Genomic DNA, 18,536 nt, shown 5'->3' with positions numbered 1-18,536 from the left:
ATTTAACCTTTATTTAACTAGGCAAGTCAGTAAAGAACAAATTCTTATTTACAATGACAGAATATGTGTAGGCAAACCCTTATCTGCTCTACTTCAAACCCATATAACCAGGTGACAGACACTCATATGAAGTAGACTGCAGCAGCTCAAAACTCTGTTCCTTTATTAAGGTCCTGCTCCAGGGCACCAATACTACCACCAATACTTACTTCCAGGATGGGCCTACAGTACACAGACAGGGGAAGGGCTTTCTTTATAACATTTGTGGACAACTGGGGACATTTTCTGGGGCAAGTAGCAAAAATAGATGCAAGCTGAGCACTTGTGGAGAACCTTGACAGAAATTGGAACAGGGTGTTGATTAAGAAAGACAGAAGTTTTGCCGTTTAATGGCCAATCTTCACACGTCCTGAAGACCCTAATGAACTTAAATGGAAGCAGTTCCCAAAACACCTTTTAATGTGATATGTGACATGGAAGTTGTAGTGACTACAGACAGTCAGAGCCTCAGTGTTAACATCTCATCTGACGAATGGCGCTCTTTGCAGGACAGTAACCCCAGTCACCACCCTGGGGCATTGGGGCCTACCTTATCCAGAGGGAAGAGTGTCCCTACTGGCCATAGTTTGACACATGCACGTGAAGGAGAGTGGTTGTAACAATAACCAGTTCATCATTATTTTTTTAAACAAGGTTGCCCTGCCTGGAGCCCTGTTACCTCACTCAGCAGGGCAGGGCATCGTCCAGCATTTACTTAAGGTCATTCAATCCACCATATGCCCCAATGTGGCCTTCTCTTCAATCATTTAACATGTTGTAGGTGGGCCAGGGGAGATGGCATTTAAAACAACAACAACCTTTTATTCAGTTCTAAGTTAAGAATGATGTCAATGTTGTGGGTTGCACAATTACATATAGATCAGTTCTCTAAAGCAATTATAAGCCTATACTTGGACCACACACACACACACACACACACACACTTCTGAAACTGGGCATGTTTAATAATATAACACCTTACATAAGGCATTTATATATCCAACCATGTGTCTAAGCCACATAAAGAAGTTAATCAATAAAAAACGTTATAACTGTTTTGCATATTCTTAAATCCTCCTGTGACTCACAGAAACAGAGCATCGGAGCCTCCTCAGCGTGTTGGGGAGTTCAACCGGCATAGCTGAGGGTGTGTAGAAAAAAATAACCAGGATCTTAAATATAGTAACTGAAAATGGTTACTAATGATAAGGAAATTGCCCACTTGGTCAGTGTCTCATCTCTTGCAATTATCAATTAATAAAGCCCATAGATTAAAATCCCTTACTAAGAAAGCTCCATCATAATCTTTTGTAGTTCAACACGTTTTAGCCATAACTACTATAAGAACAGTTTGTTAGGGTCTTTGTCTCTTCATTACTTAATCCACCTCCTCTCCTTGCCTGCCTGCCTTATTGCTGAAGACAATGTAAGATTTGTGGAGGAGGCTAGAAGAGTTGACACGACACCATCTGTACCAAACCAAGTTTATGATTAAACCTTACGATGCATTTAAACAAGTCAACTACCTGGATGAAATTAAATGTATCTCCACACACTGTGTTGTTTACCATGGTAACCACGTTTAATTGAATTAGGGGGATTACAAAGGTTTGTACATTTTAGATTTTATGTCCATGAAACAATCTATGGATAATATGATATCCCTTCAGTTTTCCTACACTTTATTACATTTTATACTCAATGTAACTTTTTAGGGGACTTGCATCAAGAGTCCTGATTGATAAAAATGGTCTTAAACCAAGGAGCTGCAGAAGCCATAAATTCTCAGCATATTGACATAAGGTCTTACTGTATACTGTGTTGGTACACAGTAGGCATGGTTGCTCTGTCTGGGGGCACTGCTCTGTTGAGATGGGACCGGGAGGGGGTGGACGGGTCTGTGAAGCACGTGGGTGTGGAGAATGCCTTGCTATAGATTTTACAGCATATTAATGACTGCAGCGAAGAATGGAAAACTTCTAGAGCATGATAAGGAAAGCCCTGGCCTGACAGCGCGGGCGAGATGCTGCACTCAACCTTTGGTCTCTCAAGCGTCAGTGGGTGTATAAACACAAGGACCCCAAGGGCTGCTTGGTAACGCCCCTTGCTAAGCCGTTAGTGGGAGAGACCTTATCGAGATGGCCACTGCTATTATATCTTTATTGCCGCAATGGGGGTCTTTTATTTTATTTCAACAAGACTATTGAGAGGAGATTAGTGGATGTTAGATGCGGAGGGATCGCAATTGTCTGCGGTGCTGAGATGTGGAAGACGTTATATGTCAGGTTGGTGTGGTGTCGTAAGACCTCGCCTCTGTCTCTCCCTTTCTGTCTGCCAGTGTTGGGTGACCCCTCAGGCTGATTTATGGCTGCCCCTCTAGCTCACACCAGCCATCATCTCTGCTGACTATCTGAAAAGGTCACATGAAAAATGCATGACCGTGATTGGAAGATCCCACTACCTGTGTGTGTGGCAGGAGTCTGTGTCTTGTACAGGGCTGTCTGTGTGTTGAGGCAGGAGGCTGTGTCTTGTACAGGGCTGTCTGTGTGTTGAGGCAGGAGTCTGTGTCTTGTACAGGGCTGTGTGTGTGTTGAGGCAGGAGTCTGTGTCTTGTACAGGGCTGTCTGTGTGTTGAGGCAGGAGGCTGTGTCTTGTACAGGGCAGTGTGTGTGTTGAGGCAGGAGGCTGTGTCTTGTACAGGGCTATGTGTGTGTTGAGGCAGGAGTCTGTGTCTTGTACAGGGCTGTCTGTGTGTTGAGGCAGGAGGCTGTGTCTTGTACAGGGCTGTCTGTGTGTTGAGGCAGGAGGCTGTGTCTTGTACAGGGCTGTGTGTGTGTTGAGGCAGGAGTCTGTGTCTTGTACAGGGCTGTCTGTGTGTTGAGGCAGGAGGCTGTGTCTTGTACAGGGCTGTGTGTGTGTTGAGGCAGGAGGCTGTGTGTTGTACAGGAAGGATTTGCATGGGGATGGGGTCCAGAGGAGACAGGTGTTGAACAGCAAGGAAAGGGTGACTTTTTCTGTCCACCACTTTTGCTTTAAAGGTTTTTATAGTGCTTTTTATTTTTCTCATTAGCATTCATAACAAACAGGAAGAGTCAACAGGAGTTTTTGTACAAATTCTTGTACAGTATTTCTGACCTGTGTTGAATGTGTTTACATAATCTGTACCCATTTCTCCATGTCTCTTTCCTGACATTTAATTATCTGATGAAAGGTCCCCCCTCCTCCCTCCCTCCCCCAGTGGCCGGGTGCACCCGTTACTGGGGCGTTTCAGTGAGCTGGGAGCCCTGCTGTCTAGACTGAGGTTGCAGTCAGGTAGTGTGGATGCTGTTCTTCTGGATGCTGGCTGCTCCTCCATGCAGATGGACTGTCCCGAGAGAGGATTCTCCCTCAGTAAGGATGGCCCTCTGGACATGAGGATGGATGCAGACAGGTGGGACCACGCATAATCACCCCTACACTGCTGATGCGCTCTTAAAGTGGCAGTGCACGGTGAAGGCTCCGTGCACGATTTCGACCACAAGTTGCACAAAGCATTATTGTCATTTTATGTCCATCACTATGTATTATAGGGTACTATCAGTGATTATTAATGATATAGGCCTATGTGTCTGGAGGATACATTGAACTACCTTCAGCCCAGGTTACTCTAACATAGTATGTGTTCCTCAACACACATACGGCATCTCCTTCCTACATCATGCTGGGAAATTTTATAATCTGTGGAGGCAATTTTATTTCCCTGCTTCTGTCACTGGCATGAGAGGAAAGTCATTTGGGTCAACAATTTATTCCCATAGGTATGTGTGTGTGTGTGTGTGTGTGTGTGTGTGTGTGTGTGTATTTATATATTATTTATATATATATATGTGTATATATGTATATATATGTATTTATATATTTATTTATTTATATATACAGTGGGGCAAAAAAGTATTTAGTCAGCCACCAATTGTGCAAGTTCTCCCACTTAAAAAGATGAGAGAGGCCTGTAATTTTCATCATAGGTACACTTCAACTATGACAGACAAAATGAGAGAAAAAATCCAGAAAATCACATTGTAGGATTTTTATTGAAATGATTTGCAAATGATGGTGGAAAATAAGTATTTGGTCACCTACAAACAAGCAAGATTTCTGGCTCTCACAGACTTCTTCTTTAAGAGGCTCCTCTGTTCTCCACTCGTTACCTGTATTAATGGCACCTGTTTGAACTTGTTATCAGTATAAAAGACACCTGTCCACAACCTCAAACAGTCACACTCCAAACTCCACTATGGCCAAGACCAAAGAGCTGTCAAAGGACACCAGAAACAAAATTGTAGACCTGCACCAGGCTGGGAAGACTGAATCTGCAATAGGTAAGCAGCTTGGTTTGAAGAAATCAACTGTGGGAGCAATTATTAGGGAATGGAAGACATACAAGACCACTGACAATCTCCCTCGATCTGGGGCTCCACGCAAGATCTCACCCCGTGGGGTCAAAATGATCACAAGAACAGTAGGCAGAAATCCCAGAGCCACACAGGGGGACCTAGTGAATGACCTGCAGAGAGCTGGGACCAAAGTAACAAAGCCTACCATCAGTAACACACTACGCCGCCAGGGACTCAAATCCTGCAGTGCCAGACGTGTTAAGCCAGTACATGTCCAGGCCGTCTGAAGTTTTCTAGAGAGCATTTGGATGATCCAGAAGAAGATTGGAAGAATGTCATATGGTCAGATGAAACCAAAATATAACTTTTTGGTAAAAACTCAACTCGTCGTGTTTGGAGGACAAAGAACACCATACCTACTGTGAAGCATGGGGGTGGAAACATGATGCTTTGGTGCTGTTTTTCTGCAAAGGGACCAGGACGACTGATCCGTGTAAAGGAAAGAATTGAAAACCTCCTTCCATCAGCAAGGGCATTGAAGATGAAACGTGGCTGGGTCTTTCAGCATGACAATGATCCCAAACTCACCACCCGGGCAACGAAGGAGTGGCTTCGTAAGAAGCTTTTCAAGGTCCTGGAGTGGCCTAGCCAGTCTCCAGATCTCAACCCCATAGAAAATCTTTGGAGGGAGTTGAAAGTCCGTGTTGCCCAGCAATAGCCCCAAAACATCACTGCTCTAGAGGAGATCTGCATGGAGGAATGGGCCAAAATACCAGCAACAGTGTGTGAAAACCTTGTGAAGACTTACAGAAAACGTTTGACCTCTGTCATTGCCAACAAAGGGTATATAACAAAGTATTGAGAAACATTTGTTATTGACCAAATACTTATTTTCCACCATAATTTGCAAATAAATTCATTAAAAATCCTACAATGTGATTTTCTGGATTCTCATTTTGTCTGTTGAAGTGTACCTATGATGAAAATTACAGGCCTCCCTCATCTTTTTAAGTGGGAGAACTTGCACAATTGGTGGCTGACTAAATACTTTTTTGTCCCACTGTGTGTGTGAGTGTGTGTGTGTGTATATATATATATATATATATATATATGCACATTGGAATTTGTAGTCTATCAATCTATCCTTGCCTCCGAGGACTTTGACAGTGATGTGACATGAGCTTTTCAAATTGACAGGTATTATGTTTCTGCGGAGAGGAACGGCAATTGTTATTGTATAATCAGTAGGATTCCGCCGCATCGGCCAACCCTTACAGCAGCAAAATGATTGATACATCTCACAGTAGCAAAGCAGAGTGGTTAATATCATGTTAGTGTTCGATGAATGAATGAGTCACTCTTGCTGTTGTAGATGAACAATATATTAGGGCTTGCATCTGTTCTTTATCTTTACCACCCATTTACACTGTAAAAACCCATCTCGGTCAATTATGTGGTTTATTTTTGCCCCATTTGAGGAACCTCAAAGGTAATGTATTTTAAACACTATTTGAAGCTACATATTTTTGTCTCTCAGACAGGGAGCAAAACATCCTTTGTTTTTAGGTTATGATAAGGTATGACAATTGTACTAAGTTCAATAAAGCATTTTATTGTAATTCATATTCCTTTAAAAAAATATTTATTATATTACCCTTGTTCTGTTACCCTAGTTGAAATGACCAATGAACCTCTTTCAATAATTGTTCATATGGCAGATCTCAAGTTTATACAGTTGAAGTCGGACGTTTACATACACTTAGGTTGGAGTCATTAAAACTCGTTTTTCAACCACTCCACACATGTCTTGTTAAAAAACTATAGTTTTGGCAAGTTGGTTAGGACATCTACTTTGTATATGACACAAGTAATTTTTCCAACAATTGTTTACAGACAGATTATTTCACTTAATTCACTGTGTCACAATTCTAGTGGGTCAGAAGTTTACATAAACTCAGTTGACTGTGCCTTCAAACAGCTTGGAAAATTCCAGAAAATGATTTTATGGTTTTAGAAACTTCTGATTGGCTAATTGACAACATCTGTGGATGTATTTCAAGGCCTACCTTCAAACGCAGTGCCTCTTTGCTTGACATCATGGGAAAATTTAATGAAATCAGCCAAGACTTGGAGACCTCCACAAGTCTAGTTCATCCTTGGGAGCAATTTCCAAACGCCTGAAGGTACCACGTTCATCTGTACAAACAATAGTACGCAAGTATAAACACCATGGGACCACGCAGCTGTCATACCTCTCAGGAAGGAGACGCGTTCTGTCTCCTAGAGATGAACGTACTTTGGTGCGAAAAGTGCAAATCAATCCCAGAACAACAGCGAAAGACCTTGTGAAGATGCTGGAGGAAACGGGTACAAAAGTATCTTTATCCACAGTAAAAATTAGTCCTATATCGACATAACCTGAAAGGCCACTCAGCAAGGAAGAAGCCACTGCTCCAAAACTGCCATTAAAAAGCCAGATTACAGTTTGCAACTGCACATGGGGACAAAGATTGTACTTTTTGGAGAAATGTCCTCTGGTCGGATGAAACCGGAATAGAACCGTTTGGCCATAATGACCATCGTTATGTTTGGAGGAAAAAGGGGGATGCTTGCAAGCCGAAGAACACCATTCCAACTGTGAAGCACGGGGGTGACAGCATCATGTTGTGGGGGTGCTTTGCAGCAGGTGGGACTGGTGCACTTCCCAAAATTGATGGCATCATGAGGGAGGAAAATTATGTGGATACATTGAAGCAACATCTCAAGACATCAGTCAGGAAGTTCAAGCTTGGTTGCAAATGGGTCTTCCAAATGGACAATGACCCCAAGCATACTTCCAAAGTTGTGGCAAAATGGCTTAAGGACAAAAAAGTCAAGGTATTGGAGTGGCCATCACAAAGCCCTGACTTCAGTCCTATAGAAAATCTGTGTGCAGAACTGAAAAAGCTTGTGCGAGCAAGGAGACCTATAAACCTGACTCGGGTACAACAGCTTTGTCAGGTGGAATGGGCCAAAATTCACCCAACTTATTGTGGGAAGCTTGTGGAAGGCTACATGAAACATTTGACCCAAGTTAAACAATTTAAAGGCAATGGTACCAAATACTAATTGAGTGTATGTAAACTTCTGACCCACTGGAAATGTGATGACAGAAATAAAAGCTGAAATAAATCTTTCTCTCTACTATTATTCTGACATTTCACATTCTTAAAATAAAGTGGTGATCCTAACTGACATAAGACAGGGAATTTTTACTAGGATAAAATGTCAGGAATTGTGAAAAACTGAGTTTAAATGTATTTGGCGATGGTCTATGTAAACTTCCGACTGTAGATAGTCGTCTACACTGTCTATTTCAAGGTCTACTGTACAGGTGATGTTTGTGTGCCTGCTCCTTTTCTATGCATTCCAATCTGTTGAGGCGTATGTGGAATTTTAATATGCAGAGGTCAGCGTTGATTTTTCCTCTGACATAACCTTTTGCATTTGTTTCCCAGCACAAACTAAAACGACACATGATATGTATGATCATTGGCACGTTATTAATCTAAAGCTTTAAATGTCTTTCCCTCCAAACACTTTGGTGTATTTTTATCCACATTAATTATGTTTCTCTAACGAGATGTACCGAGAACCTGTCGATGAGTAAATGGAGACAAATGAACTGGCAAATATAGACATATGGCTCTGCCACTGGCTACATCTCCCTTGGTAGCCACAGAGGTTTTCAGCTGTGTCTGAGATATGTCGGACTTCGCCGCTGTCAGCAAGGACGTGACGTCAAGCAGCCTAATTGGGCTCTTCTTTGTGCGTAGGTACCCCGACATGCCCTGCGCCGCTGACGTTGTGAACGCCTTAGATCAACAGGCGCTTGCGTCCATCCTCACTGCCTATGGGGAGGAGAGGCATGCCAGGAAAATAGCCTCGGCCATGGTGGAGGCACGCAGTGTCTACCCCATCACCCGGACACAGCAGCTGGCCAGCGTGGTGGCAGGTACCCTCATTAATTCCCTACATCGTCTTAGAGGCTCAGTGCAGAAACGGTAGGGAAATATTAAGCCCCCGTCTCCTTGTGGGACCTATTTGTCTAGGGGAAAATCACGATGGCTCTAATCTCAAGCATCATCCTCTCCTGTCTGGATTTTGGATGCCTCTCGCACCCCTTTCCTGATGAGATTACTAGTAATAAGGCGGAGAGATGCGTAGGGTGCGGCTGCCGCTCTGACAAGAGAGAGTGACTACCTCTCTTTTTCACACGAGCCCCCATTCTCCCTTCCCTTACTCCCGTCTTCCTCCTCCCCTTTGTTGCTTTTGATTTCGTTTCCCACCCTGTCTTATTTTATGCCCATCCCCGCAGCCCGTCTCGTTCACACACATGCACACACACTCATGCACACATTGAGGATGGATCATCATTTTTTAATGCATTTTAAAAATATATTTTTTGCTTCCCTCTGAGAGCTAGAAAGAGAGGTCTTCTCAATGGCTGTTACGGAGCTAGGCGCTACGTGCGTCACACAGGGAGAACAGGTGTGAGGGAGGACAGCTGTTTGATCTCTTGAAGAGCAGAGCGAGTCACCAGCAATCTTTATTCCAATCAATCCGAGAGGTCCTGACTCGTGCGGGTCCCAGGGGTCAGCTAGGCTGCTGGTGACACCGTTGCCTAGGGAAGAATGCCATGTGGGCGGAGGGGAGGGGAGGTTGTATTTGTGTAAGGGGGCACACTTTGTAGCGCAATGGTTGGGGGTGTTCAGGACCGAAATGATTGTGTGCTATAGGTTTATTGGACGGGTCTTTCTTTTTCTCTCTCCATCTCTCTACCTTTTTGCAGGCACACTTAGATCAGGATGCAGATCTCTTAAGCCTCATAGACTACAGTGACAGGAAGCCTAGTAGCCCTGCAGCTCTTCTATAAGGAGTAGTAGCCCTGCAGCTCTTCTATAAGGAGTAGTAGCCCTGCATCCCTTCTATAAGGAGTAGTAGCCCTGCAGCTCTTCTATAAGGAGTAGTAGCCCTGCAGCTCTTCTATAAGGAGTAGTAGCCCTGCAGCTCTTCTATAAGGAGTAGTAGCCCTGCATCCCTTCTATAAGGAGTAGTAGCCCTGCAGCTCTTCTATAAGGAGTAGTAGCCCTGCAGCCCTTCTATAAGGAGTAGTAGCCCTGCATCCCTTCTATAAGGAGTAGTAGCCCTGCAGCTCTTCTATAAGGAGTAGTAGCCCTGCAGCTCTTCTATAAGGAGTAGTAGCCCTGCAGCTCTTCTATAAGGAGTAGTAGCCCTGCATCCCTTCTATAAGGAGTAGTAGCCCTGCAGCTCTTCTATAAGGAGTAGTATCCCTGCAGCCCTTCTATAAGGAGTAGTAGCCCTGCAGCTCTTCTATAAGGAGTAGTAGCCCTGCAGCTCTTCTATAAGGAGTAGTAGCCCTGCATCCCTTCTATAAGGAGTAGTAGCCCTGCATCCCTTCTATAAGGAGTAGTAGCCCTGCAGCTCTTCGAGGAGTAGTAGCCCTGCAGCTCTTCTATAAGGAGTAGTAGCCCTGCAGCTCTTCTATAAGGAGTAGTAGCCCTGCATCCCTTCTATAAGGAGTAGTAGCCCTGCAGCCCTTCTATAAGGAGTAGTAGCCCTGCAGCTCTTCTATAAGGAGTAGTAGCCCTGCATCCCTTCTATAAGGAGTAGTATCCCTGCAGCCCTTCTATAAGGAGTAGTAGCCCTGCATCCCTTCTATAAGGAGTAGTAGCCCTGCAGCCCTTCTATAAGGAGTAGTAGCCCTGCAGCTCTTCTATAAGGAGTAGTAGCCCTGCATCCCTTCTATAAGGAGTAGTAGCCCTGCAGCTCTGCTATAAGGAGTAGTATCCCTGCAGCCCTTCTATAAGGAGTAGTAGCCCTGCATCCCTTCTATAAGGAGTAGTAGCCCTGCAGCCCTTCTATAAGGAGTAGTATCCCTGCAGCTCTTCTATAAGGAGTAGTAGCCCTGCATCCCTTCTATAAGGAGTAGTAGCCCTGCAGCCCTTCTATAAGGAGTAGTAGCCCTGCAGCCCTTCTATAAGGAGTAGTAGCCCTGCAGCCCTTCTATAAGGAGTAGTAGCCCTGCATCCCTTCTATAAGGAGTAGTAGCCCTGCAGCCCTTCTATAAGGAGTAGTAGCCCTGCAGCCCTTCTATAAGGAGTAGTAGCCCTGCAGCCCTTCTATAAGGAGTAGTAGCCCTGCAGCCCTTCTATAAGGAGTAGTAGCCCTGCAGCCCTTCTATAAGGAGTAGTAGCCCTGCAGCCCTTCTATAAGGAGTAGTAGCCCTGCAGCTTTTCTATAAGGAGTAGTATCCCTGCAGCCCTTCTATAAGGAGTAGTAGCCCTGCAGCTCTTCTATAAGGAGTAGTAGACCTGCAGCTCTTCTATAAGGAGTAGTAGCCCTGCAGCCCTTCTATAAGGAGTAGTAGACCTGCCTTCTACATTTCCTTTCCATTCACCTGTATTATGAAAATGTAGTGACGTACTAATTCAAATAGTTCCTGCCTCAATAGAGCCATTCAGAGTTAATTGTACTGAACGTAATTCCGAAATTTGAATTTGATTCATCTGTTTATTAACCTCTTTAGCAGAGCTAGCTAAAGGACATGGATCTGATTTCATGAGGAGAAAAACACCACAGAAATAGACAAACCAGTCAAATAAATATGACTTAACCAACCCATAGGTTATAAAAATGTATATGAATACAACTAAATATTTTCGGGGTATGATGAACAAAATCTACAATCCACTAACAAATCAAATATTAGACTATTATAATTAATTTTGTGTGTTTAGCTTACATACATTTGCATAACACAATCATGCAGTTTTATATTTATATATATTAATTCTAAGCCGATTGTCGCCCAACCCCTTCCCTGCCAGAGTCAACAGTAATGCCTAATGAGTCCTCCCTACCCCCTCTCGCTTGCACCCCAGCATCTATTTTGTTACAAATTAAGCAGTGGTGGTTGGGTTGTTGAAGGTGTTGAGACACCATAATGACAGGTGCCTTGGGAGCCTTTTGCTCCCCCCACTCACTCCCTCCCTCCATACATCTCCTTGTCTCTCTCTTCCTTCCTTTGTGTTAACCCACACAGCTGTGGCTGACTGAGGCCCCTAAAATGTTTTCATATATTTTTTTAAAGAACTCGTAACATATTATTATGGAGAGCAATCCATTTAGCCCATATAGCAGGGGTCAGCAACACGTTATTTTGTCAAATAAGACCGTAATATCCAGGAATTCAGCTAAAAATGTGTTTAATTCTCAACAACAACAAAAAGTTATATATATATGTCATGGCTCAATGTAATCAAGGTATGAAATTATTGTATTTGAAAATAACAATCTCTTTTTAGGCTAAGGTGTGGTCAATTTGCAGTGTAAAATTATTCTAATTATGTTCCGGCCCCCTGACCATCCGTTCCGACAAAAATAGGCCCGCGGATGAATCTAGTTGTCTACCCCTGCCATATAGGCTCTGTTATTCACTGGGTCAGAGTGGTGCATCCAACCACTAATGCATCTCAAATGGACTCACAGTGTTGAGAGTTAACGCAGCAGAGTGAACAGGCACATCCTTGATATGGTGATGGACACAGTTAGTGAGGATAACATGATTGACTGTTGTAGGAGTGTGTGGCCTTTCAACTCAACATTCACTCACGTGACGGATGCGGTTAGTAATGGCTGTTTGCCTCGCAATAAATGCATTGTGTCAGTGTGAAGTTTGCCCAGCTAAATGGACACTAGTTTTCTTCAATTATAAATGAACAGCCCTTAGAATTGCAACGCTGTGTTGATTTCTAAATCACACTTTCCAGGGTTAAACAACCTCAAAAGAATAACATTCTAATGTGAATGTTTTCTATCCTCGTCATGGTGTCTGCAACTTGGTGACATTTGGCGGTGGTGTTTCACTAACCACAGACTGTGAATGAGGCGGTGGTTTCAGCTCACAGAAACAAATCATCACCACGGCACAAGCCCAAGCTCCATGGAGAGTTCACGAGCAGTCCGTTGCACTCATGCCTCAAGCGCTGACAATATTAATGATGTAATACATCCTCAAGTGCCTCACTGCTTTATAGAACACAGGATTTATGAACTAATAATCAAGCATCAGTCTGAAATACTCTTGTGCATAAACAGGCAGTGTATGGCTGCCTAGGAATGGTTCTTCCAGGACTCCAAATGAAGCCATGTACTTTGGATCCCTTATCTTTAGTGGTGTGTTGTTCCACAGTGCAGTACTGTCCTTATTGAGAAGTAATTGCTGTAATATTATTGTGAAGTGAATGTCTTTCCCAGACCCCCTTTATAGAAACAAAATGAGATGGAGAAGAACATGTACAGCTCAGCGATACCCTTTCATTTCATAGCAAGACAGAGTCCATCACGTCAGCCTTCGGACCAGACAATCACCAGGGGTAACATCACCTGGAGAAGAAATGTATTTAAACAAGGGCATTCTTAGACTAAATTATTCGTTAATAATTAAGCTTTTTTGTAATTCTTCCACATTTTATGTCAGGGTTGTAGCAAATAACATTAGACAAACGTATTTTTAGATGATTATTTATCCATTAGCGATGAAGACAAAGTGATTGGTCTTATAAAATGGGAATAACCACCACATCCCAGAGGGGTTTCAGAACTCCGCTGCCTCCAACAGGTCTGGAGGATTTGGTGTCTGTTTGGCAATGCTATTTGTTCAGCCTGTTCAGTTGATCAGTGAGATTGTTTGGATATAGCTAGATTTCTGTTAGCTTTCCCAGTCTGCCTGTTTGTGGCATCTTTGCTTTTTTTCCTCATGCACTCTAGCTGTGGGACCCTTGAAAGATGAATTAGAGAGAGAACAACTTGGTGAGGCTGGGCCACGGCCGCAGCGCAGGTTTTCTATTGATTGCTGGGTGACTCACAGTCAGTGCTGTCTAACGCAGGAGGAGAGAAATGCCACACTGCTCTCTCTCCCCCTCTCTCTCTTGCTTTCTCTCTTGCTTTATCTCTTGCTCTCTCTCTTCTCTCCTCTCCTCCCCCCGCGCTCTCTCTCCCACCCTCCAGGTCTTCTCCTCTCACGTACACATATGGGCTGGGTCCTACGTCAATGCTGGCATTACTCTGGACATGGGACACCAAAGCTCCAGATAGGAAACAGAGCAGCGCTTCAGCAGCCAGGAAGGCACTGCAGTCTGGACCCCTTGCCTGTCAATCAGTGCCAGGGAGCAGGGAGGAGTGGTCGTGCTCTTCACCCAGCACAGATTGTTTTGTGGCACTTCAAACAGTACCAAATGCAAACATGACCATCTGAGCTTACTTGAACACAGTCTGTCTGAACATGGCGTCATCAAACCACACAAGCAAAGGCAACCATTATAGGCTATTTGCTAGAAATGGGGGGGATGAAAAGAGAGTAATCTGAGTGAGAACCACAACTTTATTTTCAATATTATCACAAGCACCTGTTTATTTACAGGTTTTACTTACTGTCATTGTCAATCACATATTAAAGCTGCAGCCTGGACAAGATATGGGAAAATGTGGCTATGATTGGGGCTTATTCAGACTGCGAGTTAGGTTAAAAACTAAGCGTCATTAGAGAGCTGAGAGACTTTTGGTCTGTTGCTGAGAACCACGTGTCTCCTGGATTGAATGTGAAACATTTCAGGTATGCTGCTCTCCAGGTGAATAACATGCTTCCTGCGCTATATAAATGCTTCATGCCAACTGTTTGATTTATTTAAAATAAAAGCATTTCTTTGTCTCTAGGATCTTTTGCTGCCAGCGCTCTCTATGCCCGCAAAGATCGGCTTCAGCGACCCTCACACGTTGCCACCAAGACATTTCAGGCGCTGCGTATGTTTGTCAATGATGAGCTGAATGAACTGCATGCTGGACTCTGCACTGCTCAGACAGTGCTTAAACCTGGCGGCCGCCTCTGTGTGCTGACCTTCCATTCACTAGAGGACCGCTTGGTAAAGCGTTTTCTCCATGGAGAGGATGTAGGTGCCCCACCCCGCCGGAGTGTCCGTCAGAGAGTCCAGCGATGGGAGGAAGAGGAGGAGGAAGAAGAGAAGGGTGGGGAAAAGGACAGTGGTCACTGGGTTGACCTGCAGAGAGGGGTGCTGATGCCACAGGCAGAAGACGTACTGGAGAATCCACGGGGACGCTCAGCCAAACTCAGGGCAGCATTCAAACAATAACCCTCTGGAACTTGGCCTCAACCTGCACCAATTAAATCCTCCTTGTTTTTAACTAGACTACAGAACCACCAGGCTGGTCTTCGTCAGACACGACCATACTGATCATATCCAGGCACAGTCTCACTGGTGTCGGTTGGGTGACATACAGAACAAGTGCCTTGTTAATGGTGGAACGCTGAGGCTGACTGGTATTTAACTGCCATGCACTAACAGTCAACAATCCATGTAGGCATGTGCTCTTTAGTTCGTAGTATACTGTGTGTTGGCACAGAGTTTTTATTTCATTTAGTTTAAGTGATTTGTGTACCATTTTTGAAGTATAGGAAATACAATTGTGCTGAAGCCTAAATTGAAGATAACAAAGGTTAAGATAAGGATTCTAATATCCCATAACTATTTGCATAAATGAGAAATAATTAGAAAACAAAGGGGCCAGCTATGCTAGTTAGCAACGGTCCCATGAATCTGTTTATTTTTCGAAATATTCTAATCTGGGTATCTTCAACCTAGGCTGAAGCCAGAGATACAGAAGACAAAAAGTATCTCACTCACTCACTCAATTTGTACTGCATTACTTTATGGCTGAGCTGACAACGTTGCATACAGTAACAGTTCTGTCTTGAATTCTGAGTTTCCTCAGTTCTCCCCATTGGCTGAACCCATAATGTCTTTGCTCTTTTGACTGATTAATTCATCAGAACAATGTTGCCTCCAACCGACTGATGAGTATCCAGATCAACGGATGTAGGCACTAACCTCCCTCACTGATGTCTGTATACTCCAGCAATGAGATAACAACTTCCTAGGTAGTTTTGGCCGAATGTGTACTGCACTGCATGAATCAGTAATGTCTTTAAATACCAAGTGACTCAAGTGTCACAAGTGGTGGTGAATGAGCGGATGACTGTTTCGTTCATGAGCCTTCTCCTCCAACTGTTAACAGATGAGCTGTTTTGATCTGTGCTATTGGACTTTGTCTATTTGTAATTGCTTCATCAAGAGGATCAACACTTTTCTTCCCCTCTGCCTCATTCTGTACACTCTAAATATACACTTCTTGTTACCTTGGAAACTAAACAGCACAAGTAACATTTAACTGTGTCTAAATGTGTTTGCTGTTTTAATCTTCTGCGAAACGATGCCGTATGTAGAATTTTGACGCCCCTCTCTTTGAGGTCAGTCAACGTCACACAGTCGTCATGGTTATTTGAATTCAATTTGAAATAAGAATGGTAATCCTGTTTGATCTGGTCTTTAATGGATGGTCCAAGGGTTCTAAGCCCCTTACTCTGTAGACCCCCATTTCTCCCATCTAATCAGGAATGATTCAGACATGGAACACCTGGTGTTTGGAATCTGAATTCAAAACTAAAAATGTGACTCTCCCTTTTGATGACCACTATATAACTGTGACTCATAATCGTGCAAGTGGTGACAATTCCAACCATAAATTATTCTATAGATATCCGTCAGCACCTGTACACATCATCTGCCTTTTCCTTCCTGTACACCCTCTCTGCCACCTGACCAAATTAAAGCTTTCTTCAGTTCTCCCAAGTTTGTCTAACTTGAACCAATTTAACAAACTTTGCTTTGTTTCTACCCACTTCTCATAACCTGTCAACTTTTGTATTTTTTTTTTCTCTGTTTTACACTGCATGCTCTTGTTCATGGATCCCGATTTGGCAATATTAAGACTTGTAACGTACAGTTGTGGCCAAAAGTTTTGAGAATGACACAAATATTAATTTTCACAAAGTTTGCTGCTTCAGTGTCTTTAGATATTTTTGTCAGATGTTACTATGGAATACTGAAGTATAATTACAAGCATTTCATAAGTGTCAAAGGCTTTTATTAACAATTACATGAAGTTGATGGAAAGAGTCAATATTTGCAGTGTTGACCCTTCTTTTTCAAGACGTCTGCAATCTGCCCTGGCATGCTGTCAATTAACTTCTGGGCCACATCCTGACTGATGGAAGCCCATTCTTGCATAATCAATGCTTGGAGTTTGTCAGAATTTGTGGGTTTTTGTTTGTCCACCCGTCTCTTGAGGATTGACCACAAGTTCTCAATGGGATTAAGGTCTGGGGAGTTTCCTGGCCATGGACCCAAAATATCTATGTTTTGTTCCCCGAGCCACATAGTTTTCACTTTTGCCTTATGGCAAGGTGGTCCATCATGCTGGAAAAGGCATTGTCCGTCACCAAACTGTTCCTTGATGGTTGGGAGAAGTTGCTCTCAGAGGATGTGTTGGTACCATTCTCTATTCATGGCTATGTTCTTAGGCAAAAGTGAGCCCAGTCCCTTGGCTGAGAAGCAACCCCACACAGAAATGGTCTCAGGATGCTTTACTGTTGGCATGAGACAGGACTGATGGTAGCGCTCACCTTGTCTTCTCCGGACAAGGGGATTCATCAGAGAAAATGACTTTACCCCAGTCCTCAGCAGTCCAATCCCTGTACCTTTTGCAGAATATCAGTCTGTACTTGACACCAGGCCATGCTCCAAAAATATTTGGCTCACTGTGCGTTCAGATGCACTCACACCTGCCTGCTGCCATTCCTGAGCAAGCTCTGTACTGGTGGTGCCCCTATCCCGCAGCTGAATCAACTTTAGGAGACAGTCCTGGCGCTTGCTGGACTTTCTTGGGCGCCCTGAAGCCTTCTTCACAACAATTGAACCGCTCTCCTTGAACTTCTTGATGATCTGATAAATGGTTGATTTAGGTGCAATCTTACTGGCAACAATATCCTTGCCTGTGAAGCCCTTTTTGTGCAAAGCAATGACGACAGCACGTGTTTCTTTGCAGGTAACCATGGTTGACAGAGGAAGAACAATGATTCCAAGCACCACCCTCCTTTTCAAGCTTCCAGTCTGTTATTCGAACTCAATCAGTATAACAGAGTAAACTCCAGCCTTGTCCTCATCAACACTTACACCTGTGTTAACGAGAGAATCAATGTCAGCTGGTCCTTTTGTGGCAGGGCTGAAATGCAGTGGAAATGTTTTTTTGTGGATTCAGTTAATTTGCATGGCAAATAGGGACTTGGCAATTAATTGCAATTCATCTGATCACTCTTCATAACATTCTGGAGTATATGCAAATTGCCATCATACAAACTGAAGCAGCAGACTTTGTGAAAATTAATATTTGTGTCATTCTCAACTTTTGGCCACGACTGTTCATTGTGAACATCAATTGAGTTAATCTTGAGCATAAAGCAGATATGTCAGTGGCTGTAAATGAGACTGACCTGTACTTGTATGTTCTCAATTACCATGGAAACAGTGGCGTAAGTGAACAGTCGTTGGGATAACTTGCTCTGTTATTAACAGTCATGAATCAATCCTTGGATTGAATTACTACCAAGTAATAAGTAATACCTACCAGGAAGATGTTAATCAGTTCTCAGAAGCCTGTTTCTGGCTAAGTCTTTCAGTGTGCAGACGAGTTACACACGTCCGTCCCCATGTACTAACAAAAGGTGTGTATTGGGTCAGTTGCCATAGGAACAAACTCACAAAACCGATTTCTTAACTCACCTCAGTTTTCTGAGAAAGGATTTACAGAGGAAAATTGTAACTGAATGCAAATAAAAAATGAAATCCAGTCCTTTTCTCTGTGTATGCTTCGGTTGTTTACTATATGTCTCAAAAAGGAATAGATTTGACAGCCTTGACCATATTGGAATACGCCTTTCTGTCAGGAGACAAAGGATAAAGCTATGAATGGATCTGCTTTCTTAATTAACGATTTGACACTTTTCCAGATGTTTCCACAAGTTTGGCTATATTTACAATGGGGAGGGGCAATGAAAGAATGTTTAACACTTCCTGTTCCCTGCTCTGTGGATTACTTTTGGGCTGCTCATTCTAGACCAAAATGAATACATTCATCTCCTAACTCCAC

General features: G+C 43.3%; 1 protein-coding gene across 2 annotated transcripts in view; it reads left to right on the top strand.

Moving 5' to 3' along the window:
• The window catches only part of LOC115113707 (12S rRNA N4-methylcytidine methyltransferase-like), a 57,836-nt gene extending 39,600 nt beyond the window's left edge, over positions 1–18,236 (top strand). For both annotated transcript variants that reach the window (XM_029641647.2, XM_029641646.2), the window contains exons 4-6: positions 3,278–3,469; positions 8,228–8,406; positions 14,190–18,236. In XM_029641647.2, the coding sequence (XP_029497507.1) occupies positions 3,278–3,469; positions 8,228–8,406; positions 14,190–14,623 (805 nt within the window). In that variant the 3' untranslated portion in view covers positions 14,624–18,236. The remainder of the gene's footprint in view (positions 1–3,277; positions 3,470–8,227; positions 8,407–14,189) is intronic.
• The last annotated feature ends 300 nt before the right edge of the window (positions 18,237–18,536 follow it).

The sequence above is a fragment of the Oncorhynchus nerka genome, linkage group LG28 (assembly GCF_034236695.1).
Source record: "Oncorhynchus nerka isolate Pitt River linkage group LG28, Oner_Uvic_2.0, whole genome shotgun sequence".
Taxonomy (NCBI): Eukaryota; Metazoa; Chordata; class Actinopteri; order Salmoniformes; family Salmonidae; genus Oncorhynchus; species Oncorhynchus nerka.
The sequence above is the reverse complement of the archived record's forward strand: the minus strand, read 5'-3'. Positions and strand labels throughout refer to the sequence as shown.